We start from the raw sequence: 26,610 nt of genomic DNA, 5'->3' as shown, positions 1-26,610 counted from the left end.
TTTTATAATAATTGCTAAGCACAATAATGTTATTTTTTTTTAGATAAGATGAAAAAAAAAATGTCTGTTCGGAGAAACCTTAGGAGAAAAGTTAATTGGATAAGGTCTTATGCTGGGAATACACCAAGAGATTTTGTGGCAGATAGATGGTTCTATAGATAATTTCCGACATGTCCGATCATATTTTCTATAGTTTTTATGATCGATTTCTCACATAAGTGAATGGAAATCAATCAGAAAAACAATCGGAAAAATGATGGGACACTAAATCTGCTGAAAAATCTCATTGTGTATTCCCAGCATAAAATAGCAAGTGTAAATCTATGGCCCATATGCAATTCACTTTTTCACCTGAGTTTTCTCCTAGGTGATATTTTCAGAAATTGTCATAAAATGCATTTTAAGTCACCAGCAAGCAAGAAAATACTAAGAATACATTTGATAGCACTTTTTCACCAACTTTTGGGTACCTTTTCAATATTGAAATGCTAAAAAGTTAGTTTAAAGCAGCCTTTCTCAACCTTTCTACCCTGGAGGAACCCTGTAAATAACTTTTGGATCTCAAGGAACCCCTGCAAACTATTTTTTGATCTCGAGGAACCCCTACATTTATTTTGCAAGAGGCATAGTCTTTAAAAGTAGTGTAGTTGCTTATTTCACTACCCCAAATTACCCTGCCACTCATTATACTGTCTCCTGAGCCCCCAATTTTGTGCTTTTTGTTACAGTACCACATATTATTGTATGCTCTATTACACTTCTCCACAATGGGGTAGTAGAAAACGACCGGCACCATCTGTAGTATTATGCTCTTTTATTGTATCATCAGCGTCAAAGTGCTCAACATGGTTGGACTATTAACCAATCCGGTTGGCCTATCTCATCAGCCAATCGGTCATGTCCGCGTCATAAGCGGACCTGATGGGGAACTATATCTCCATGTAGCCCATTGGTCGCTACATATGACGCGGACATGACCGATTGGCTGATGAGATAGGCCTTCGGGATTGGTTAATAGTCCAACCATGTTGAGTATATAAATGGATGTAATGTGATATGAAATTTGTTGGTGTATGCTTGGCTTGAAAAAGGAGCTGCGCTCCGAAACGTCGCCATCTTTGTAGGCTGCACTTTGACGCTGATGATACAATAAAAGAGCATAATACTACAGATGGTGCTGGTCGTTTTCTACTATTTTGAAGATAGTCTATGGTGCTGATAGACTGACCTGGCACATCAAGAACGTTTCTCAGATAGAGGAGTGCTCCACCACACACTTCTACTTCCCCCCAATGGGGGAAAATTCCAAGGAACCCCTGCAAAGCACTCAAGGAACCCTGGGGTTCCAGGGAACCCTGGTTGAGAATGCCTGGTTTAAAGAGAAGATGAAAATTATCTCCTAGGAGATAACTCAGGTGAAAAAGTTTATTGCATATGGGCCTAGGTGTAGGCCGGAGGAGCGGAGAACTTTCTATGCTTTGTTTGCACAACAATTAATTACAAGACAATCTGAAAATTTGTCCAGCACATGGTAAATGGTATCAGTTAGCTTCAGTGAAGTGTAAGTATTCCTTGCAATTACTTTATATATTTTGCCATTGAGTATGGCCATGCTTTCAGAGTAGCACCAAGCTGCTTATGGGCAAGTGGCTTTGGTTAACTGCATAGGCCCAGCTGTACTCATGCAGGCTCAGTATGGCCGTACACAATGGGGAGCGCGGCCACATGAGCATAACCTACTAGCTCTTCTCTGATATGATCCAATGATCCAGGGTTCTGCTCCTGGCATTGGTGGGGGTGAGAAATAAGGGAAACCTCTGGAGTATCCAGAGGCTTCCTTCTACCTAGGTAAGTTTCAAACTATTTTTTTATTGCTTCAGGTACACTTTAATTGTAACAAATTAATGGTAGTAATATTGCTAGGCTAAAATGTAGTCACAGTTGTGCTCATTCTTTTAATTTAAGAAAGAATCCCATTTTTGCTGCACTTACGCTGCCCAGTGATCATGACTGTGTCTTGCACTCTCTTGACTTCAGCATTCTTGAAGATGTAGTCGCAGAACGTCTGGCACTGAGACATGAACCTGGCACTGAGTTGGTCCTCCGATACTTCATCGAGTCTCTGAAGATGTTCTCCATTGGTAGTCGGCAAATCAAAGACAAAACATTTCCGGTTTCCAAAAAACATCCGGATGGATTTCCTGACATTATTAAACTCGGCGTCCTTACTTGTGTTTCCAGCTGTGGTACATGGATTAGGAATTGTAGAAATGATGGTTATTTTAGTTTTCACTTTCATTGGTAAAGTGGAAAAGTTTTTTTAAATATTCAGATTTATTGCTGTCCATGATACAGTTGATTTGTACACGTATTTATACACGTGAGATCTTTTTAAAAAGCCACAAACGATATATCTGAAATTATATTCTGTGCGATAAAGTAGTATTTTTTACATCAATGTTTACAAATAAAATTATTTCAGTTTTTATAGACTATATAACATGTCTATATACACTCTATCTATATATATAATAGAGTAAGTGCCTCAACCTTCAAGCAAGAAGAAGAAGTAGCGCCCTGCCCCCAGGGCCGGTCCAAGCAAGAAGAAGGGGCTGGTCCAAGCAAGAAGAAGAAGTAGTGCCATATCAAACCAAGGGCAAAGAGGGATAATTTGCATATTCAGTAGCAGTGCATTGTGGGTAACCACAAATGTTCACTTATAGCTGAATTATTGCAGATTTGCTTCTGTTTTAAGAAGGCAAATTACACCAAGCTTTGTTTTTTTTTTTTAGTAGGAGATCTTTTTGGTCTCTTTTATCCCCCTATACATTATTAGTAGTTTGGGTCACCCTGAGGTGCTTGGTTACTCTGTTGTACTGGTCCAAGCCCTATCTCATACAGCCATATCAATTCCTGCTATGTACTGATGAGGACCAAATGTCTGAAATAGGCTGTCACATGTGGGTTTGATATGACTGTTTAAAACTTAAAGTGGGCACTCGCGCATGCGCAGTATGGAGCGGCCCATCTTCGGGAGCCTGAGTGCTCCCGAAGACTTCCGAATCGGCAGTATTTGACCAAACTGGTCGAATACTGCAACGGGGGATGAGAGGGAAGGGTCATTAAGTGAGTATCTGACTTTTTTTTTTTTAATCGGTAACCATTCATTTTAAAGCTATAGGCTTGCTTGACTTACCAAGGGTGAAAAGGAATAATTTGCATATTTAGTAGCGGTGCCATGTGGGTAATCACAAATGTTTACTTATAGCTGAATTATTGCACATTTTCTTCTGTTTTAAGAAGGCAAATTGCACCAAGCTTTGATTTTTGTAGTAGAAGGTCTTTTTGGTCCCTTTTATCCACCTATACATTCCGAGTGGTTTGGGTCACCCTGAGCTGCTTGGTTACTCTGTTATACTGGTCCAAGCCCTATCTCATACAGCCATATCAATCCTTGCCAAGTACTGATGAGGACCAAAAGTCTGAAACAGGCTGTCATATGTGGGTTTGATATGGCTGTGTAAAGTTTAAAGCTATAGGCTTGCAATACACCAGTGATTCTGGATGTTTGTTTGGCTTGCTAAGGGTGAAAAGGAATTATTTGCATATTTAGTAGCAGTGCATTGTGGGTAGCTACAAATGTTCACTTACAGCTGAATAATTGCATATTTCCTTCTGTTTTAGGCTGGCAAATTACACCAAGCTTTGCTTTTTTTTAGTAGGGGGTCTTTTTGGTCCCTTTTATCCCCCTATACATTCCGAGTGGTTTGGGCCACCCTGAGCTGCTTGGTTACTCTGTTGTACTTACTGGTCCAAGTCCTATCTCATACAGCTGTATCAATCCCTGCCATGTACTGATGATGACCAAAAGTCTGAAACAGGCTGTCTACATGTGGGTTCGATATGACTGTGTACAATTTAAAGCTATATGCTTGCTATACACCAGTGGCTCTGGATGCTTGCTTGGCTTACCAAGGGGGAAAGGGGTCATTTGCATATTTAGTAGCAGTGCATTGCACATTTCCTTCTGTTTTAAAAAGGCAAATTACACCAATACAGTGTGCGGCATAGCAGGAAGTGACAACAGTGGAACGCACGATGGAACACGGAAGAGGTGAGTCATCCCCTCCTGCTGCCTCTTACTAATAGTGGCGGCTGCTACTGTGCTTAAGCAGGAGGGGGAGCGCACATGGGGGACCCAGGTGAGGGGGGGGGGGTGGAGGGGTTCCTGCTGAGCTTAAGCAGGAGGTAGAGCACACATGGGGGACCCAGTTGAGGGGGGGTCCAACCCCCCTCCCCGCCGCTGTGCCCAATACCCCCTTCCTGCCTTCTACCCTCTTATGCGGCGTATGCTACGCCGCGGGTCGGCTAGTTAATATTAATTAACATTGACAATTGTTGAGCCAAACCTTTTGGGTAGCCTTCCAGGAGCTTCTTACAAAGGAAATAGTCTGTAAACATTGTTGCCAAAAATTCCTTTCACCCAGCACAAAGTAGTCTAAAGGGGCCCATACACTTACCGATTTTCCCGCCGATATACAGCTGATTCGATCACTCGATCGCCTGTGAAATCAATGCCCAAACGGTGACCAAACGATCGATGTTCGTCCAAAATCAATTGTTCCCGTCGATTCCTGTCATTCCTGTCCATGCAGAAGATTTTGCTTGATCGCCGGCGGGTCGGGAGTGCGTAGATAGCAGCGTTTGAATGCCCGACGACCGACGCAATACAGCGGCAATACATTACCTGATCCGGCCAGCGTGTATCCCCACTGTCACTGCTGCTTCTTCTCCGCGCTGGGCTCTGAGTCCGGCAGACTTCACTTCTTCCTGTCCCGGCAGGAAGCTTAAACAGTAGAGCGCCCTCTACTGTTTAAACTTCCCCGGACAGGAAGTACAGTGAAGCATGCCGGAGTCCAGAGCGGAGGAGAAGACACCGGTGACTGGGGGACTCGCATCAGCCGGATCAGGTAATGAATGCCAAAAAATTCACAACGCAACTTCACACTGCGTTACCATCGCATACAGCAGATACAGCAGAGCATACGGGCAAAGAAAAGTATCCTTCCAAGTCATTACTGAGCATGTGCAAACAGTCTAACACAGCTGATAACGTGTATAACGCACTGCATGCAGTACTTTCACTTACTGTGCAGCGTTAGATACCAACGCAACGTGTGCACTGTGAACGGCACATTGATTTTTCATTGCAGTGTGCTATTCTGTGCTAAATATTGTTTTAACGTGCCACTTTAATGTCCCACTGTGAACTTAGCCTGATAGTGTACCAGAGCTGAATTAAATTAAAAGTTTTATATACTTGGGGCTTCCTCCGGCCCCATGCACATGGATCGCTCCCACACCGCCGTCCTCAGTCTTCTCCCTCTTCGGTTCTGGGTCCCGTTACTTCAGCAAGTCGCGGCCAGTCGGACATAAGAGATGTGCACTCTTTGCGTATCTCTACAGCAGCCACTTGAGAGATATGTAGAGGGTGCACTTCTCCTGCGCAGATTGGCCGTGACTAGGTGAAGGTACGGGACCCGTTACCGAAGAGGGAGAAGACTGAGGACGGCGGCGTGGGAGAGATCCGTACGCACGGGGCTGGAGGAAGCCCCAGGTATGTATAAAACTTTTAACTTAATCCAGCTCTGGTTTCCTTTAAAGTTTTTCATGTCTAAATCTATCTCCTGCTGTGTGGTGCAACCCCTTTAAATGCAGACTTACGCCATTGGCACAATGATAAATAGGGGCAAAAACCTCCTATTTGGTTCCAGCTGTAATGTTTGGGCACCAGTAATTTATTACAGTAATGCTGATGCCATGTGTATGTTGTTACATCTAGGCATCTTTCACACTACGTCTGTTGCGTTGCGGTGCAATGAGCAATACAATCACATCCCAATGCGATGCAGTTATATTTTAATGGGGCTTTCATACTGGTACTTTTGCAATGAGACTATCTCCAATGGAATTAAGTGCAGCATGCATTGCATCACCAGGCAACACGTGCGGTGCAAGCAAGCAATTTCACGCATGCGTTCCTATTACATGGAATGCATGTCAGGTGCGTTAAAGCGCAGACTTTGGCAGCGGCAAAACAGTAGAACCCATCGGGAAACGTGTGCATCGTGCGATAAGATATTCCCAGACACGTTACATCATTAGGCATGGGAACACACAGCTGTGAATGGTAACATGAAAGTCTAAGGACTTTCATGTTGCCATGGGGATCGTACACAATGGCCTCAATTCACTAAGCTTTATCGAACACTTTATCAAACATTTGATAATTTTCCTCATGAGTAAAATCTTATTTTGAATTCACTGAGGTGTTATTGATTTATTGAACATTTTATCGCTAAAACATTCGATAAATCTATTACACCTTAGTGAATTCAAAATTAGATTTTACTCATGAGGTAAATGATCAAACATTGGATAAATTGTTCTATAAAGCTTAGTGAATTGAGGCCTATGTGTGTTGCATCAAAACTGACAGTGCAGCACAAAGTGTGAATGAGCCCTTAGAGGCAGAGGAGCAGCAGGACAACCAGGCAACTGGTATTGTTTAAAAGGAAATAAATATGTCAGCCTCCATATCCCTCTTGTTACAGTTGTCCTTTAAAGAAATATTTAATTTTCTCCATGTCAGACATAGGATTCCACTGTGTTGTAGAATCAATTCCATGGCTCATGATTTTAATGGCTTCTGTACAATGGCTAAGAGTATAGATAATGCAGAATATAGAGCAATACATACAATCTTTAAGCTGTAGCGCATTCTGCAGATATTCATCTTCTGATATCAATTGTCCTTCTATCTTCAGTTCCAGAAGAAAGTCCCTCACTGCCCAGATAAAGATGGGAAAATGTCTGGAAAAGTCTTTATCGTTATCCTGTTTGTCCTCTGATCTCACTTTAATTAATTCAGCTAATTCCCCAACAAATCTGTGGAAGGTTATTAAGGAGATAGAACATTTTTCCTTAAGTTCCTAAGCAGTTCCTTAGTAGTCAGAGAATCAAACTTAGAACAACAAAAACTGGTAATAAGTCAAATTAATTTAGAAATTCCACTTATGGGGATGAAAGATCATTTTTGCTACTGCTACTACTGCTACTACTACTACTACTACTACTACTACTACTACTACTACTACTACTACTACTACTACTACTACTACTACTACTACTACTTTTCCTGCTACTACTACTACTACAGATACTATCACTTATATATTATTTCCAATGCTACTACCAATACCTCTATTACCACAACTACTCCTATTGCTAGTTCCTCTTCCAATGCTACTACTATTACTACTGCCAAGGCTGGATTTATACATTTTCTGCCCCTAGGCTAAGTATTTTGCGGTTCCCCTTCCATGTGCAGCAGCCCCCCTCCCATTCCATGTGCAGCCCCCTCTTCCGTGTGTATCATCCATGTACAGCAGCCTCTCTCTTTCATGAACAACTCCCTTGGACATCAGTTTTCCTTTTTCACGTGTTGCTCCCCATTTTCTGCCTCATCTTTCATATGTATTAACCCCTCTTTCATTTCCAGGTGCCCCTTGGCCTGCAGCCACCCAAGGCCCAGACCTTTGTGGCCTTCACAGAAATCCAGCACCGACCGCTGCTATGGCTGTTAATGTTTTTACTAGTACCACTTTATTGCTAAAAGAAGGAGTAGAGATAGTATGAGAAGGAGTGTGACAGTGAAGATAAAGAGGCGTATGGGGTAGAGAAGGGGAACTAAGAGAAGGATGAGGGAGAGGATGATGGTGATGATGAGGATATGGAGAATAGGAAGGATGAGTAGGAGGATAAGGAGGATATGAACTGTGTAGAGGAGGAGGTGAATGGGGAGGGGGGGGGGGGCATGGAGGAAGAGGATGAGGAGGTGGATGATGATGTGCAAGAAAAATAAATTAATCCCGACATTGATCTAGAACTGAAATTAATGTAAATGATCTTATTGATAACTATCAAGTACTCGACATATCATCTATGAGTTCAGTAATTGCTTCTTCTTCCTGAGACCAGACCACACCAGACCACAGACAAATGTGACATCTTCCAGTAGACTGTTATAAAAGGATACTTTAATTTGTTGAGGGCATTAAGATCGATGGTTTCCTTGCTGTTATACACAAGGGCGCTGCTCAGCAGAACCGTCAGGGTGAAGATCCAGGCATCATTTCTAGTGTCCACCTAATAAAAACAGAGATGAACTCATTTTCATCAGCCAGTTTATAAAACTGATTGTGTTATTTTAGTCAAGTCTCATTCCTGTGATCTATATATCTTTAAATGCAACATAATTGTCTATTCCAGCATCAAGAAGATATAAAAATATGTGATCTCTTCTCCCCATCCCTTCTCCCATGGGCGTAACAATAGGGCCTGCAGTCTCTGCTCCCCTGCAGAGATTCTGATGGCCCCTCCCCCCTGGGGCCCGCCCAGGGCCATTTTGGGGGGCTGGAAGGGACGCAGCATGAGGGGAAAGCCATGGCCACACTCGGCAGGGAGGGGGGACGGTCCTCACCTCCCTCACCTCGGGGCTCTCCCCTTCAGTTTAAATTAGTGTCTGGGCAGTGGCGGGCAGATACATACCTTCCTTGCGATCCACCGGGAATGTTCCTCTTTCTAGCATCTGACGTCACTTCCTGTATAAACAGGAAGTAGCGTCAGACACTAGAGCGAGGAGTATACGTGGTGGAACGCAAGGAAGGTATGTATCTGCCCACTGCCCGCCACTGCCCAGACACTAATTTAAGCTGGAGGGGAGCGCAGAGGGGAGAGCCTGAGGTGAGGGGGGGCGTCCCCCCTCCCCGCCGAGTGTGGCCATGGCTTTCCCCTAATGCTGCGTCCCCTCCAGCCCCCCAAAACGTCACTGAGCGGGCCCCATGGGGGGGAGGGGCCATCAGAATCTCTTCAGGGGGGCCAGGTGGCTCCTAGTTACGCCCCTGCTTTCTCCCCTTCATTATTTGGTAGGGCCAGTCATATATTTGCATCATTGATAATGTTATATCTGAGGGAATAAATCAACGTGTCCTCTCTCCTTCAAAGCGGGGTGACGCCTGCGGAGCTAGCGGGATTGTCCTGAGGGATACCTACCATTCCTGCTGCCTGCATCACACCCAGGGATAAGTATCTTCTTTGATTGCACCTCCATCTTTCTTCCTCATGCACTTTATCTATAGGCTGCTCTTGTTGTGTGTTTACAGCCATTGTGCACTATTAGGATTTATGTATCACTAATTATTTGCTTATTTGCACAAGACCATTTTCACACATTGTTCTATACATTGTTACTTGCACTTTATTACTGAACCCGGGTTCATAGGCATCTTTGGGCTCTTGTTAGATGCCCACTGTGCTACCAGTATTAATATTATGATATTACATGATTGTATTTTTTGTGATGCTATTATTTCATAATAGCAATGAATATATGATTGATACTTTGCAGCAGTGATTTGTTCTTGCCGTATGTTTTAATTGGTTTTAACATTGTGTTGAATCTCATTGTGTCAATTATTAATGTTTTTTGAATCATGGAATAAACTTTTTGAACTTTACCAGTGGTGCTGTATATATGGGCTTTCTTTTTCTCTCCCTTTGTGCTATATACTGAGCCCTAGCACACTTGGTGGATTATTTATTTATATGCTTGTGTTGCAGATATCCCCCTCTTTTTCTCATATATATATATATATATATATATATATATATATATATATATATATATATATATGTATATATATATATATATGTGTATGTATGTATGTATGTATGTATATACAGTATATATATATATATATATATATATATATATATATATATATATATATATATATATATATATATATATATTTTATATGCACTGCAAGGTCCAATGGGGACTGGTGTTTTCAGCATTAAAGACTGGACATGTTTTGTATTTTGCAAGGTACTCGCCCAGACTGTATTATTAATTGACTAAACAAAGGCAAGTTGGCGAGCCAATGAGATGCATATTAGACAGGCTTATACACAATGTACGATACAAAATACACAATAACTGTATTTTCTGGTGAAACGCTCCCGCGTTATGATTATATTCTGGTGAAACGCTTCCGCAATACATGTATTTGCTGGTGAAACACTGCCGCAATAAGTGTATTTTGTGGTGAAACGCTGCCGAATAAGTGTATTTTCTGGTAAAAAGCTCTCATATTATGATTATTTTCTGGTGAAACGCTGCTGCATTACTATTACTTTCTGGTGAAACGCTGCAGCATTACGATTATTTTCTTAATTGATGGTTTTATGTTCTTTTCATGATTCATGATTTAATGTTCTAAATCGTGTATATGTTTTGTTGTTTATATACAGTTTGTACATATTTGCATAAGGAAACACTGAAACACCAATAAAAACAGTGTTACAAAATAAAAACAATTAAAAAATGAAATAGAACAGAACCTAATGAAACTTGAGTATTTAGTCCTGCAGCATTAAACAGAACTCTTATGTCAAAAGTTCCAAGTTATGAATCAGCATTGTTTTTGTTATTTTTATGTATATATGAACTAATTTCATCTTAAATGAGGGAAGACTCTCATTTTATGCACTTACCTTCCCTGTATCTCCCAGGCCTTCTGTATCCAAGAGGACCAGTGTGTGATTACTTTTTGTGGGATGAGGGACACACCACATCCAGATGCCTTTGGTCTGAGCTTCTATAGTAGAGCCCAAGCTAAAGCCTGTGGATATTAAGTACCCAAATTAGTAAATGGACAGTTGTATTTTTATGGTTCTCGAATAACTTGCCACTCACCTTTTTGAGCTCCAGCCAACTTGTTCATCAAATAGGACTTCCCAGTTCGATACATGCCAACAATAGCCACCACCACCACTGGTTGGCTGATCATGGAGAGAATGTTCACGGCCTCGGGGTTCACAGAAAATTTCTCACCCTCCTTGTTTTCAATCAGGCAGATAGGGCCCTCCAGCCTGGTTCCTGATTAGATAAAACCAAACCTTTTGTTTTTAGTCAGAATTAAAAAAAAAAGTGTGCGTCTTAATGCGTTTGCGGTTCGCTAATGTAAAATGCATATGCGTTTTGTATGAGATTTTTTTTAAATATATGCAAATCACTAGGAAGACAACAGGAACACATCAGAGATGTTTACTTTGTAATTAAAAACGCATTAAAAAAAGCATGAAAAACGCAATGTATATGTGTTACAATAGACTTTCATTATGTGCGTTTTGGCAGCCAGTTTGCATATCATGCAACACTACCAGTGTTTGTGAAACGCTTACTGTACAAACACAGGTAAACACAGCTTCTTCTGCGTCCCATAGACTAATATTGTTTCATAAAACGCAGCGTTTCCCGCTACGCTAGCGTTTCTGCTATGTGTGTACCCAGCCTCAGTGTAAATGTATGAAGATTGTATGCAAATGTATGCAGCTCGGAAGTAGATCAATCAAATGCAACAATGCTTAGTACATACATGCCATTGGTCCAGTTCCAAGCTACATAATTTATCATAAAATTAGCATCAGTTTGGAATTATTTGCATCCCATTAACCAGTACATACCATTCCCCAGCAATCTGCTCATTGAACTTAATTTGTATAAGATACATTTGCGCATATTGATTTGTAAAATCATGTTATTGTGTTAAGTGCCCTCTTTTCTTGAACTTACTGTAAAGTTCAGTGATTGTCTGTCATACAGAACACAAGCCAAGCAAAAACATTTTAGTTTTGTGTACATAATAAAGAGGTCTTTTCTACTAAGCTTGTTGCTCCAAATATTGGATTGGACGCAGTTTTGCAGTGTTCCGGAAACCGCAGGTCCACCCTTTCCTACAATGTGATTTTTTTTTCCCTGTGATTCCGTTTAGGTAGAAGTCTATGGAAATCTCATAGCAAATGCAGTACTATGTGATTTTGTTCTGATTCACCCATGCGGTATGAAGCCTCATCTCTCCCCTCATCTTCCTACCAGTTGCAAATTGCATTCAGCACAGTGGTGTAGTGGTTAGCACACTTGCCTTGCAGCACTGGGTCCCCAGTTTGAATCCCAGCCTGGGCTCTAACTGCATAGAGTTTGTGTGTTCTCCCTGTGTCTGTGGGGATTTCACAGTTTGCACATCCCGAAACATACAGATAAGTAAATTGGCTCCCCCCCCCCCCCCCCCTAAATTGGCCCTAGACTATCATGCATAAACAACACAATACATATATAGACATATGACTATGGTAGTAGGGATTAGATTGAGAGCCCTCTGAGGGATAGTTAAAGGGGCACTATAGCAAAAAAATATAAAATTTAATATATGTGCAAACATATACAAATACAATAGGTAGTAGAAATCTGAGAGATGCAACAGGTTTTGGACTAGTCCATCTCGCCATAGGGGATTCTCAGCAGGGCTTTTATTCTTTCTAAAGATATTGCCTAAAAAGGATTTAAACAATGATGCTGGCCAGCTTCCCTGCTCCCTACACAGTTCTTTAGTAGTTGGATGGAGCAACTGCCATTCACTAAGTGTGACTGAAAATAAATAAATCCCTAAGAATCCCCCATGAAGAAATGGACTAGTCCAAAACCTGTCGCTTCTTTCAGATTTCTACTACCTACTGTAAGTGACAGCAGAAAAGTAAAGTGATAGGAGAAAAGTAATTTATGGCTCATTTTACTCTGGAAATTTTTTTTTTGTTCTTTGTATATGTTTGCACATATTTAGAATTTAAAAAATGTTCACCATAGTGCCCCTTTAAGTGACAGTACAGTATACTCTGTAGAGTGCTGCTGAAGATGTTGGCGCTATATAAATACTAAATAATAATGCTGCAAATGCCCCATGAGAGCAACTACCATCTTTATGTTGTGTATTGTTTCGGCGTAGAGGCACAGGGGGAATCTGCTGGTACACAACTGAACAGTGCTGCTAAGGTTTTTTCTCGTTTGTCCCTTTACCATTTACAACATTTTTGTCCACAACATACCGTGGGTAGGTTTCCTCGGTACAGGAGGTGGACGTGTCCCATGGCTTCTTCTGGGTTCAGAAGCAGAACCACCCCAATCTGCAAATAAACAGAGAAATGCTTGAGATACTTTGCTAAGATTTTGTACTACTGTAAAGTGAACTTGATTTACATGTCACACTCTCTCACTGACTGTTCCTGATCAAAACTGGCAGTGTGTACCAGGCTTAAGGGTGCGTACATATGCAATTTTCATTGGTCAATCACTGGCCAATTTTACCACCTCCCTGTAGTATGAGAGCGTATAGATTTTGAATACTATGAACAAATTGTACAGGGAAGTAGTAAAATGGGTCAGGCATTGACCAATCAGCATTGGATGTGTCTACCAAGCTTAAAGGGAACCTAAACTGACGGGTATATGGCTGTTTCCTTTGAAACAATACCAGTTTCCTGGCAGTCCTGCTTCGCTCTTTGGCTGCAGTAGTGTCTGAATCACACCCCTGAAACAAGCATGCAGCTAATCCAGTCTCACATCAGTCAGAGCACCTGATCTGCATGCTTGTTGAGGGGCGGTGGCTAAAGGTATTAGAGACATAGGATCAGCAGGAGAGTCAGGCAAGTGGTATTCTTTAAAAAAGGAAAAATCCATATCCTTCTCAGTTTAGGTTCACTTTAAGACGATTGAGACACTGGTTTAATTTTTGAGTGGCGGATTCGTTTGTAAGACCCTCTGAGGGACAGAGCCTGGTACACACCTTCAACTTTGATTGGCCAATCACAGACTAATTTTACCACTCCAATGTACTATGAGGTTTCACACTGCATATTGGCGGTGCGGGAGAGACCCGCAAAGAACAGCTTCTGGGGATTATCGTGTAAATGCGCGGTAATCCCCATCTGAACTATTAGCCTTTCTATCTTTCCCTTTCAGTCAGAAGTCCAGTTGCCTGCTTAGAAAAGTGTTTTATAGCTGTAATTTATTATCAGTGAACCCGACTGAGTCCAGACTGGAGAAAAACTGTCATTTCCATAGCTGAATATTAACAATTTCAGGCAGGGAAAAAAGAAAAGGAGCACAGCATAGGTGTCTGCATGTTTGCCACTGTATATAGATTATATATATGTCTATCTCAACATGTCACATGGCATCTCAGGTACATGTTAGGTTTGGCTACAGTGGACAATAGAAGACTACAGACATCAGAATTGGTTCCAAGTAAACATTTTAGTTGAAAAAAGTTGAATGTTTGTATGTAGTTTCAGGTTTCGAGCTCTGGAGAGTGTGGAAAAGCATGTTGGCCTACCAGGAAGTCTCTGCAGAACAGATGGAGATGGTTTCTGTCTTCCATAGGTCTCTGGTGATTTTGGTGATGGAGACGCCTCCGGTGCTGTAAATAAACAACAAAGTAAAGAAATTAAATAATGTCCGGTATTGTTTTAAGCAACGGCCAAGTGAAGTTCCTTGTAAGTGCAAACTTATTTGGCCATATAAACTGATTCCTGATTCCGAGCCAGAATCCCCTATGAAGATGTTACGCAAGGAAGACCCTCTGCGCCTGAAACTTCCTCCCCAGAGCCTCCTTCAGCAGAGAGAGATGCCTGAGCACAGTTTATTAATGTTTTTAGTGCACAAAATATATGAGCCCCTCTGAGGGACAGTTAAAGAGAAACCGTAACCAAGGATTGAACTTCATCCCAAGCAGTAACTGATACCTCCTTTCCCATGAGATATCTTTTCCTTTTCACAAACGGATCATCAGGGGGGTCTGTATGGCTGATATTGTGGTGAAACCCCTCCCACAGTGTGATGTCAGCCTCAGGTTGCTAACATCACATAGTGGGAGCCTTGTTGCATTGTGGGAAATAACACCTGTTTCCAACTGACAAAAAGCAGCATCTCTTTCCACTGACATCACCTGCCAGCAGTAAAAATGTCGCCATGTGATACATTTCAGAATGTAAATTGGGAACAGGAAAGATTTTACAATGGGCAAACACTTACTAAATCAGCCTCTATAATAAAACCCATGTGTCCCTGCGTGTACCTGTCTTTGTGTAGCTGGATCAGTGCTTTTTGCTACTGCGCATGTGCGCAGCACGGACCCAGACCCCGTTCAGACAGGACGGGGCCAGTGAGCCAGGCGGCGAGTGAACGGCAGGTGCGCGCACTGCGCAAAAACAGACCTAGACTCCGTTTTTAAAAGGGCTTAGGTCAACTAGTTTATAAATAATTTTTGTAAAAAATAAGCACTTTTTTCAGTACATTATTTTCACTGAAGTTCCGCTTTGGCCTCAATTCACTAAGTAGTTTAGACTAGTCTACTGGTGGTTTTTAGTCTACTGATGGTTTGCTCATGTGCATCAAAGGGGAATTCAATATTACCAAATGTTTTAGACCTGTTTTTAGACCTGGTATAAACCATTTGGTAATTAGGTGGGTAAAGCAGGGGAAATGATCAAAAGATGCAATTCACAAACGAGTAGATATGACTGACATCCTTCTCCTCTGTTGAGCTCTCCTCTGCATACAATTAAAGTCCTGCATAATTAATTCAAAAGGTTCCATCCTCACATCTAAAATACCTCACAGAATTACTTTACTGACAAGAAATCAGCTGGTCTAATCTCTGTCAGAAAAAGTGGGCGTGGTTACTTCTTGTTTGCCTTTGTGAATTGTGTAAATACTGAATGTTAGACCAGGTGTAAAAATAGGTCTAAAACATTACACCAAACCATCAGTAGACTAAAAAGCATCTGTAGACTAGTCTAAACTGCTTAGTGAATTGGGGCCAAAAGTGACAAGACAATATACTCAGTGCAGCGCTGCCGAAGATGTCAGCGCTATATAAATATCCTGTATACTGTAATACAACCCCTGTGTCTCTGCATCCTGTCCCTGTGTGTGTGTGTCTGTGCTTCCAGACTTGACAGTTTGCTGTCTGAGAAGCTCATTGCATTGTGGGAAATAACAGCTTTTTCCAACTGCCAAGCAAGCAACTTCTCCCTGTGTGCAAATACTTTGGACAGCGATGGGGGATGGGTGGTCGGGACCTTTCTGTGCACGTGCGGGGAAGGAGGGTAGCGGCCATGCCCTAGTGCCCATTTTTTTCTTACAGGCGGGCCGTTTTACTAGTTAAATAATAATTTGTCACAGCTTGATCTTCCACCATTTGCCACATAGCTGTGAAAGTGACTGGGAAGTGTTGCACTTGAAGTAACATTAAAGATTTGTGTTATGAAGCCGGCCGGATATTCTTCCTCTTCTCTCTACAGTATTAATGTGTATATCAGCAGCACTAGACACTGTAACTGGCAGAGACACTCCTTGGAGGATTCCATCCCTGAAGCTGCAGGTTCTCTGAGTTCCTCCCTTCTCTGGTTCCTTGTCTTGGCCTTTTGCCTGCAAATATTGTGCATCTTATCTTTATTACACTGTGGTGTGTTTGTTATCTCCTCCATGTAAATTAATTTATGGACACATTGCTAGAAGTTCCTGGTGGTGGCCAACACTCACTTCAGGAACCGTGTTGCATTTATAGAGCTGAAAATAAAATTGACTGTGCGTCATTTTTCTTTTCTTTTTGATTGCAAAAGGAAACATTTTTTTTTTTAGTAAGACAAAAGGAAAATAATACTTTTCCACCAATTCACAGATCATCGCCTCTTCTTCAGTAACCCACAGCAGCCTTCTCAGTCCCAGACAATCTGAGTCTTCTTTACTCACATTGCATATGACAATAGGGTGTATGCAATAAAATGTGTTAAGCAGAATCATGTGCATTAAAGGGGCGCTATGGCAAAAAAATTTAAAATTTTAAAATATGTGCAAACATAGACAAATAAGAAGTACGTTTTTTTCCAGAGTAAAATCAGCCATAAATTACTTTTCTCCTATATTGCTGTCACTTACAGTAGGTAGTAGAAATATGACAGAAGTGACAGGTTTTGGACTAGTCCATCTCTTCATAGGGGATTCTCAGGAAGGCTTTTATTCTTTATAAAGATATTACCTAAAAAGGATTTAAACAATGATGATGGCCAGCTTCCCTGCTTGCTACACAGTTTTTTGGCAGTTGGACGGAGCAACTGCCATTCACTAAGTGCTTTTGAAAATAAATACATCCCTGAGACTCCCCCTTGAAGAGATGGACTAGTCCAAAACCTGTCACTTCTGTCAGATTTCTACTTCCTACTGTAAGTGACAGCAACATAGGAGAAATGTAATTTATGGCTCATTTTAATCTGGACAAAACGTACTTCTTATTTGTATATGTTTGCACACATTTAAAATTTTTCGCCATAGTGCCCCTTTGAATCTTAAGCTTTGTACTCACCGCCCGACGGGTCCTGCGACATCCCCTTCACGACGGTCTTCCTGCTCGCGACGTCACGCGATTACACGACGGGTGCGAATGCAAAGTAAGCGATCGCGGTACTTTGAGCGGAGTTATTGGGAATCTTAACCATCCGATCTGACGCGTCTGTCACTTAACGACGTGCCATTGCCACAGGGAATGACACAATAATGTTAATCGATGTTTCGCGATGTTGGTAAATATTGACCCAAATATTGTCGCGTGGGTACTCACCTTTACTGCACCACAAGTAGAGCAGAATGCTTGCAATGTATTGCGCTCTACTCACTGTGCGTAAAAACCTTATGCACATAATTTTACTTAACACAGCTTATTGCATACACCCCAAAGGCCAAATGCCTTCTGCCAAACCTTTTCTGGTGCCCCCCGTCGCTCTTTGCAGTTGTTAATTCCATGCGGCTATAACTACAGTGCCACATGCAGGGGCCACCTTGTGTTCCCACTCTGACTCCCCCTTTACTTGCCTGTAGGTTATAAGCCACCACTGTAGCAGTAGCAGCCACTGAATAGCAGCCGCCACTATGCCAGCAGCAGTAACAGCCACTGATTAGCAGCTGCCACTGTGCCAGCAGCAGTAACAGCCACTGATTAGCAGCTGCCACTATGCCAGCAGCAGTAACAGCCACTGGTTAGCCGCCAACACTATGCCAGCAGCAGTAAAAGCTTCTGATTAGCAGATGCCACTATGCCAGCAGCAGTAACAGCCACTGATTAGCAGCCGTCACTATGCCAGCAGCAGTAACAGCCACTGATTAGCAGCTGCCACTATGCCAGCAGCAGTAACAGCCACTGATTAGCAGCTGCCACTGTGCTAACTGCACACGGTATATGGATTATTCCCCATGGAAATGTTTAATTTGACAAAATGTCCCAGGCACAGTGTGCCTAACAGCAATCAGCAATACATGTGTTTAATGTCGCTAGTTTGGCCCCCTAGCACTCTCAAGAACGGTGATACGGTGCTTGGTCTAAATAGTAGAAACATCCCTGCTGCCATACATGGACCAATTTCAGGAGGTGTAGCTGAGACTCCATGTGAAAGAAATAGGAGGCTTAGCATAGGAGGACACTGACGGAACTTTTGTCATTGAGAAATTCCCTTTAGCCTTTGTACACTTTTATTTGTCTCTCTGACTTACCAGTAACATTACTTTTGTGTGGATACGGAGGAGGGGAAGGTGCAGGTCGTGATGGTCTCTGTTTCTTGACCTTGTCAGGTTGTTTTTGTAGATGAGAAGCATCATATGCTGTCAATTAAAAAAAAAAAAATAGGCATATAAGATGCTTTAGTAAAACACCCCTGCCCTATTACTGTACTTTAGTAATCAAGTGAAAGTGACATCTACCTGTAGAAAAGCCCTTCACTAGCATCTAGTCAGGGGCGTACCAATAGACCCTGCAAGGGATGCAGCCGCAGGGGGACCAAGAAGCCAAAGGGGGCCCTGTCCTGGGAGACTGACAACTAAGGGCAAGGAGAAAAAGACACTTTCTGCACAATTGTTCTAATGACTGCATCGGCTCAGCCACTGATAAGAAATCGTACAAAGTTTTGCAGACAAAGATTTGTAGACAGTCCCTATTCAGTGTTCAACAGGGTCTTGTGTACAGCGCTTCTACCTGCAGCCTTTCTACCCCTCCCCAAGTGCTGTGTTCTGTAGTGATGCTGGAGGAGTCTGGGCACGGAGAAAAAAAGCTTTCTATTCTCTGCGCATTTGTTCTAATGACTACATCTGCTTAGCCACTGATAAGGAATCATACAAAGTTTTGTAGGCAAAGATTTGTAGTAGACAGTCCCTATTTAGTCTACAGCAGGCTCTTGTGTACAGTGCCCAGCTCCCAACCTCTACCCCTTTCCAAGTGCTCTGTACTGTAGTGATGCTGGAGAAGGCTGCAGAGCCAGTTTTTTCTCCATCACAGATGGACAGAGTGAGTGTAATGAGCTGAGGCTGGGAGCAAACTCGTCTGCCAGATTTCAGTATGCGTTTTCTGCACACCATGTGTGTCTGTATATGTGAAAACACGCACCTTTTATCACAGAAGCCAATGTAATTGATAGAAAAAATGCATGCAGGGATTCACTGCTGTCTGTTTTTAACTACCTGGGGAAAACACATTCAAGTGTGCACTAGCCAACTGAATACCATTGATTTTCAGTTTACCTGTGCAGAAAGCAGGGGGAGGGGGCCCCATCCAAAGTTTTGCAGGGAGGGCCAGTGATTTCTAGTTACGCCCCTGATAGTAGTCGCAATGCTCTAATGTACCCTTTTTGTATTAAATAAGGCTTCTGCAGGTAAAAATTCTGACTTGAGATGTTGATCACACAACCAGAAGCAGCTAAGAACTGGCAGCTATTTTTATGCTCGGTGGGTGAGTGGGGCTGCTGATGCTGCTGCTTGGATGCCATTATCCTGCAATACAGACTGCAAGGGGGAGGAGCACAGACCCAAGTCTCTGAGAAGCTTGAACCCTACATACAATTATACATTAAATTTAATATTATATTTAACATGTAATGCAACTAAGAATTCCAATAGAAACATTTATACATTTTGGGAGTGTTACACTTCAACATGCTTTATATTCCCCTATGTTCCATGGAATCAGGCACTACATAACAAAAGAAAGAAAAGAAAACACCCAAAAGAATAATTTTTGTGGTGATAAAAGTTGCATAGCACAACATTATTTTTGTGTTATTTTTGTGAAGTTCCAGTGCAAAGTACAATTCAAGTGATTTACACAACAACACCGTTCAGGGGATTGATAACTTTTTACTGTTATTAAATAAGTAAAAATGATGCTTACGTGGCAGGGAATGATAAGAAAGCTCACGCACATGCCCTTCTGTCTTGTTCTAAAACAAAAAATAACAAAAATTAAAAAAAGATACATACAGAATTAGAATACACAAATGAATTACAGTATATTCCCATTACCTCAATAAGTCTCAGCGTTGTTGATTCGCATTTCACAATACAGATCACATGACCAGTGATGAGCGAACATGCCAATATTGTTTTTGCATTAATTTTTTGCCAAAATAATGTAAAATTCGACTTTTGAGCGAAATTGCCATTAAAAATCATTTTGTAATAAGTTTGTGATGTTTCTCATTGTTGGAGAATTTTCATGCTAAAATAAACGATTTTGTGATTTCATGATTTTTTGCGGTAAAAATAAAGATTTTTTTTTCATTTTTCCAAATACAATGTATTTTCGCAAATATTTTATTGAAATCCAAAACAACATTTTTAAAGCAAAATGGATCCTATACTGTAGAAGGTGAAATCCGCACAATGTCGGTGGAATCAAAATCGTTTATTTAATCAATCACATAACAAGCTAAAACCATCGCCACATGCTGACATGTTTCGGGCGCTATACGCCCTTAATCATAGCACGGATGGATCCTACACACAACAACAACACTGCACATGACTAATCTTACCTTATCTCTCAAATTACCTCTCCTTATGTAGCTCTCTTCTGATCTGTATTAACTCATGATTAAGTCATCATTTTGGCCCTGTTCCCACAAGGACAAGAAACTAACCGTTTTCGTATTCGAGAAACTGACATGTGCATGGATCCAATGTTATTTACAGGATCCGTGCACACTTGTCAGTCTGCAATGGATCCATTTGATCAGTTGCAGTAAGAGAAATGCAAAATTGGAACCTGCACCATTTTTCCTGAATTGCAAGATGAAGCGGTTGCTACCAGAATCAATGCAAGCCTAGGAGAACAAACAGTGTCCATTCTCACTATATTTATCGCCATTCCTGCTCTACTCACCTGTCTTGTGTCATCTTGGGTCCTCTGCTCTGTTTTGAGACGACTTGGTTTCATTGCCGGGACACTCGGCCGGTATATAGATCGGAACCAGGGCAGAAGCAGGCTCCCAATGGATTACAACCCCCCCCCCCCCCCCCCCCCCCAAAAAAAAAAAATAGGAATGCTACTTGGCAACAGGGAGAATTCTCATTGGTTCACTGAGTGGTGGACTAATGAGAATCCTTCCTGTTGCTAGGCATTATTATTAATGCAATTTAATGGGAGCCTGCTTCTGCCGAGACTCCGGTCTATAGAATGGCCAAGTGTCCCGAGTAGTGGAGCTGAGCAATGGTGAAGCAGCAGCGCAGGAGCCAAGCAGTGGTGGGGACTGAACAGCAGTGACAGCGGAAGCAGAACACATGCAGAACGAATGCACAATGGTGAGTGGGAACAGGGTGGGGCACAGCCAGGGCCGGCCCGCCCATGAGGCGGGGTGAAACGTTTGCCTCAGGCGGCACTTCTGGGAGGGCGGCACCCGACCGTCTGTGGGTGTGGAGGGCCGCCCGAGCTGGAGGGGATAGTGGGCAGGAAGAGGATATTGGGCCTAGCGTCCCCCGTCCTCCGCTCCCCTCAAGCTTGTTACGTCGCTGGCTGCAGCTATAAGAGGCAACGGGCGGGGATCACTCACCTCTTCCTCGTTCCAGCGTGCGCTCCACTGACGTCACTTCCTGTGGCGTAGCTGGAAGTGACGTCAGTGGAGAGCAGGCTGGAACGAGGCAGAGGTGAGTGATCCCCGCCCATTGCCTCTTATATCTGCAGCCAGCCAGCGACGTAACAAGCTGGAGGGGAGCGGAGGACGGGGGACCCAGGCGACGGAGGGGGGGTCTGACCCCCTTCCCCGCCACTAGGCCCAATACCCCCTTCCTGCCCGCTATCAACCCCAGCTCGGGCGGCCCCCCCACACCCACGGCTTGGGGGGGACGGCGGCGGCGATTTCTATAAAGTTTGCCTCAGGCGGCAAATGGTCTAGGACCGGGCCTGGGCACAGTGTATCCACTCAGGATACACTGTAGACGCACCATTGTGCATTAGTTGTAGTGGGAACCCAACCTTCAAGCTTGGAAGGAGTTTCAGAGATAAATGAAATGTACTTGCCCTGCTGTTCCATACTGAAATGATGCTGGATGCGTGTGTGGTAGCAGGAAAAAAGGGCGCCGGCTGAGGGTGAACAAAAAGAACGCCGCCATAGGCTCTAATGCAATTATTGTTAATATGGCGAAAAAAGCAGAAAAAAGGGCGCTGCGATGAATATCGTTAACAACATTAGAACATTAAAGTTAATTATGTTATCATTTATCATTTTAGAAGCTTGTAACATTATAGTTTTATATTTTGTTTGTATGTACAGATTTAAGTTATCAAAGATATTATTGTTTCTATGTGTAAAAAGGGTGTTTCTGCAGGGGGAGTGGTTAGGGTTAGGCACCACCCAGATGGCGGTTAGTTTTAGGCAACCCCGAGGGGTGGTTAGAGTTAGGCACCATCAGGGGGGTGGTTAGGGTTAGGCACCATAGGGGGAATTAGGGTTAGGCACCATTGGGGGGGGGGGGGGTTAGGGCTAGGCACCACCGGTGGGGTGGTTAGGGTTAGGTGTCACCAGGGGAATGGTTAGTTTTAGGCACCACCTGTAACGATTGTGGAATATCTCCGTGGTCAGAGCACAAGATGTGCGCGGACACTGCGGAAATCCTCCACAAACGTCTGAATAACAGAACCCAGCTGCGGTGCAATGCACCTGTAGAGGGGAAATCCCACCGGCAGATGGAGCTGTGGAGTGCAGAGGAATAAACCCTCTGTACTGCCACAGATGCCAGATAGGAATTGTACGAGGGGAAGCAATACAGGGCAAGATAGCCCCTAGTGAAAGAGAGTGAACACAGAGACAGAATGTATATATGTCCACCAATCTAGTCGCCCCCTGGCGACGGTGAACACACAACAGCGAAGACCAAGTGGGAAAGCAATCACAAGAGATGGCGATTGCCAACAGTGGCACAAGACTGAATAAGCACAGCGATAGAATGTATGTATGTCCACCAATCTAGTCACCACCTGGCGACGGTGAACACACAACAGCAAAAACCAAGTGGGAAAGCAATCGCCAGAATGGCGATTACTAATAGCGACACAAGACTGAGTAAAGACAGAGCATAGGTGTAGTAAGAGAGACACAGCAAACCATAACAATCAGAACGCCAAGGAAAATAACAAATGCACTCGCTAAACGCGGTCGCCGCACGAAAAGCGCAACAGTGACAAAACACGTTAATGGCGCGGTCTCTGCACGAGAAGCGCAACAGAGACAAAGCGCTAACCCTGACTAACAAAAGAACTCAGTAAACACAAACAAACAAATAACAAAAACGCTTGCTAATCGGTTGCCTTACCTCAGGCAACAGCAAGCGTTTACTCCAGACAAAGAGACAACAGGAACAAGTCAGATAGGATCCACTGCTCTTCCGCAAGAGCGAGTGCGATCCGTACACAGAAACAGGACTGAAAGAATCCACTACTCTTCTGCAAGAGCGAGTGCGATCCGTACAACAAGAGAGACAGAAGGAGTAACCAGCAGCAACCGCAGCTGAGGTTAACTCCAAGACTAAATACAGAGAGATCCACCGCCTGTAACGCTAAGGCGAGTGCAATCCAAACAGACAGAACGATTCACTACCGCCAACCGCTGGCGACAGTGCAATCGCAAGGCCAAGACAAGACAGAATAGGCAGTACAAATTAACACCAAGCTGACTGCACTAAATAGGAATGCAAGGAGCACTCCCAAAGGGAGACTACTCTAAGCTAACAATAATAGCCTGCAATGAGCAGAGGGCTGAGACTCCAGGTAAGTTAGCAGGAACAAACCATCATGACCAGCAGGGAATTCTGGGAGGAAATGACATTTATACTGCAAGCCATCAAAGGAAGCAGCTAAGCAATTTGCATGACAAGTGTATGCAAATTCCTCACCTGAAGAGCCACTCTGAAACTTGCAGAGTGGAGACAGGTCTCTTTTCCAGAGACCTGCAACACTCAGACCTAAAGAATGGTCAAAAAGCTGTCTGTCTGTGCAGACAGCTGAGCAGATCATTACAACACCAAGGGAAGGTTCTGTGTGAGAGTAGGGTTGGGTTAAGCTATATTATTTCCCATTTGTTTTTACAACGGTTTTTTATCTTTAACTAAGTTTGTATTCACCTACAGGTTTGTGAAGTATCTCAAAGATGTGGTAATTTTGTGAAAAGTTTTACAAATCTGCTTTCAGCTTATAAATTATCTCTCCTTGACAAATATTCAATTAACTTTTCTCCAGAGTTATCTCCAAGTAGATATTTTCACTATCAAATATCAACTCTCAATAACATACGTTTTAAGCAACTAGCAAAAAAATGCTTTTTGGAACTTCAGTTGCAAAAAGCATTGCATAGCATGTGTAACCCGAAATTTGACTTTTCCCCTCAAATGCATGGTACTCCTACTTTTGCAGGATATGCAATGCAATACTCCAGTGTTAAAGTAACCCTGGACTAGGGAGCATTTGCCATTGCACTAGTGCTTTCTGTAGCATTTTGGCAGCATTTTCCAGTGTGATTTTTGGGTGATTTGAAGCGTTGTAATATCTGCTGTTGGGAATTGTAAAGTACATCCAATTTGCATTTTTTTTTTAAATCTGGGTTTAAATAAAGTTTTTTTTTTTTTAACAGTCAATTTTTATTGGTTTTTAAACATAAAATAAGTACAACACTGGTGAATGACACCAGAACATTGATCCCCCCCACCCTAGCCATCCCCCCCTCGCCCTAGCCCATCCCACCCCCCCACCCCACCCTGAGTGCATCACGTCGACAAGGGAGTTTTGCAGGTGAACAAGGGGTCAACCCACTGCTGTGCAGTAATCTCGAGTTATTTAACCATTATCAGGTGTGTGAGAGGACATGTATTCAGACCATTGAAGCCAAATTTTTTCAAATTTCAGGGGACATTTCCTGTTAAGGTAGGTTAGTTTGTACCAGACCATGGCTTTATTGATTCTCTTGAACCAGGGATTCTTAGAGGGAGGTTGGTCAGAAAACCATTTAAAAAAGAGTTCTCGCCGAGCATACAAACATAGGATCTTGACCAGTATAATCTGATGATTGGAAAGCGTGGCATCCGTGTAGAGACCCAGGAGAAGGGATTTGGGATCAACCACTATCCTTTCACCCATGACTTCCGTTATAGTTTTAGCAACCATGCACCAGTATGCTTGTATCTTGTCACAGGACCATACCATATGAAAAAAGTCGCCCTCCATCCTCTGACACTTAGGACATAGATCGGACCTTTCTGGGAAGAATGCATGCATTTGAGTAGGGGTGCGGTAGGTTCTATATATCAGTTTGAGATGTAGGAATTTATCTGTAGCTGATATTGTAACCCCCTCCATACTGGACAAGACCCCTTCCCACTCACTATCCGTCAGGGGCCCCACCTCCACCTCCCACTTGTCTCTCGCCTTAGCCAGCCTGGGTGTGGACTGGGGAGTTAACCTAGAATATATTTCGGATAAAGGTCTCCCTAGGTGCTGTCTCATAAGAGAGGCCTCTATGCGATCCGACTCCCAGGTCCAACGACCAGGGAACTGTTTTTGCCAGGCATGCCAGATTTGATGGTAGCGGAAAAGCATATGATTTGGTAGACCATATTTAGATTGTAATTGAACAAATGAGAGTAGGGTGCCTGAAGGAGCAAGATGTGATACTTGCTTGATTCCTTTGCTCGCCCAGACCTGAGGGTCCGGGATGCTGGTGAAGTGGGGGAGGTTTGGGTTGCCCCAAATAGGAGTATATGGGGAGAGGGTACACGGACCCCGCCGCCCGGCCCTACTGACCTCCCAGGCTTTGATAGTGGTTTTCATAGGGGTTGTAATTAAGGAGTACCTATTGACCCCCCTAAAGGGGAGGTTTGTGAGGGCCTCAAAGGACCCCAGAACCGCAGCCTCCAGGACCACCGCTGTATTGCGTTCGTCCTGGGAGAACCAACAGTGAATGGTCACCAGGAGAGAGGCCAGAAAATATTTCCTAAGATTTGGGAGGGCTAAGCCTCCACCATCTAGAGGAAGCTGCAGGGCGGAAAGCGAGAGACGCGGAGCACCCCCCCCCCCAAATAAAGCTGGATGTGATGGTGTCTACCTTGCGAAAGAAGGCCAGTGGGATCCAAACTGGGGATTGCCTGAGCACATAGTTAAATCTCGGCAGAAATAGCATCTTAAAGAGGTTCACCCGTCCCACGACTGAAAGCGGAAGTGATTTCCAGGCTTGGGCCTTACGAGCATAGTGGTCCAAAACTGGTTGAACATTGAGTGCAACGTAGTTTGTAAAGTTCCTGTCTATTATGATGCCTAGGTATTTAAAGCGAGACACCCAACTAAGCAAGGG

At 43.1% G+C, this 26,610-nt stretch overlaps 1 protein-coding gene across 2 annotated transcripts in view; it reads right to left on the bottom strand.

Annotated features, from left to right (window-relative positions):
* The window catches only part of LOC137525491 (guanylate-binding protein 1-like), an 83,666-nt gene that overhangs the window by 43,574 nt on the left and 13,482 nt on the right, over nucleotides 1–26,610 (bottom strand). For both annotated transcript variants that reach the window (XM_068246611.1, XM_068246610.1), the window contains exons 5-13: nucleotides 20,169–20,217; nucleotides 18,503–18,610; nucleotides 14,292–14,375; nucleotides 13,006–13,083; nucleotides 10,820–11,002; nucleotides 10,618–10,745; nucleotides 8,099–8,208; nucleotides 6,761–6,948; nucleotides 1,993–2,241 (exon numbers count right to left, since the gene is read on the bottom strand). In XM_068246611.1, the coding sequence (XP_068102712.1) occupies nucleotides 1,993–2,241; nucleotides 6,761–6,948; nucleotides 8,099–8,208; nucleotides 10,618–10,745; nucleotides 10,820–11,002; nucleotides 13,006–13,083; nucleotides 14,292–14,375; nucleotides 18,503–18,610; nucleotides 20,169–20,217 (1,177 nt within the window). The remainder of the gene's footprint in view (nucleotides 1–1,992; nucleotides 2,242–6,760; nucleotides 6,949–8,098; nucleotides 8,209–10,617; nucleotides 10,746–10,819; nucleotides 11,003–13,005; nucleotides 13,084–14,291; nucleotides 14,376–18,502; nucleotides 18,611–20,168; nucleotides 20,218–26,610) is intronic.

Source organism: Hyperolius riggenbachi, chromosome 7 (assembly GCF_040937935.1).
Source record: "Hyperolius riggenbachi isolate aHypRig1 chromosome 7, aHypRig1.pri, whole genome shotgun sequence".
NCBI classification, from domain to species: domain Eukaryota; kingdom Metazoa; phylum Chordata; class Amphibia; order Anura; family Hyperoliidae; genus Hyperolius; species Hyperolius riggenbachi.
This window is presented reverse-complemented; position numbering and strand designations above follow the sequence as displayed.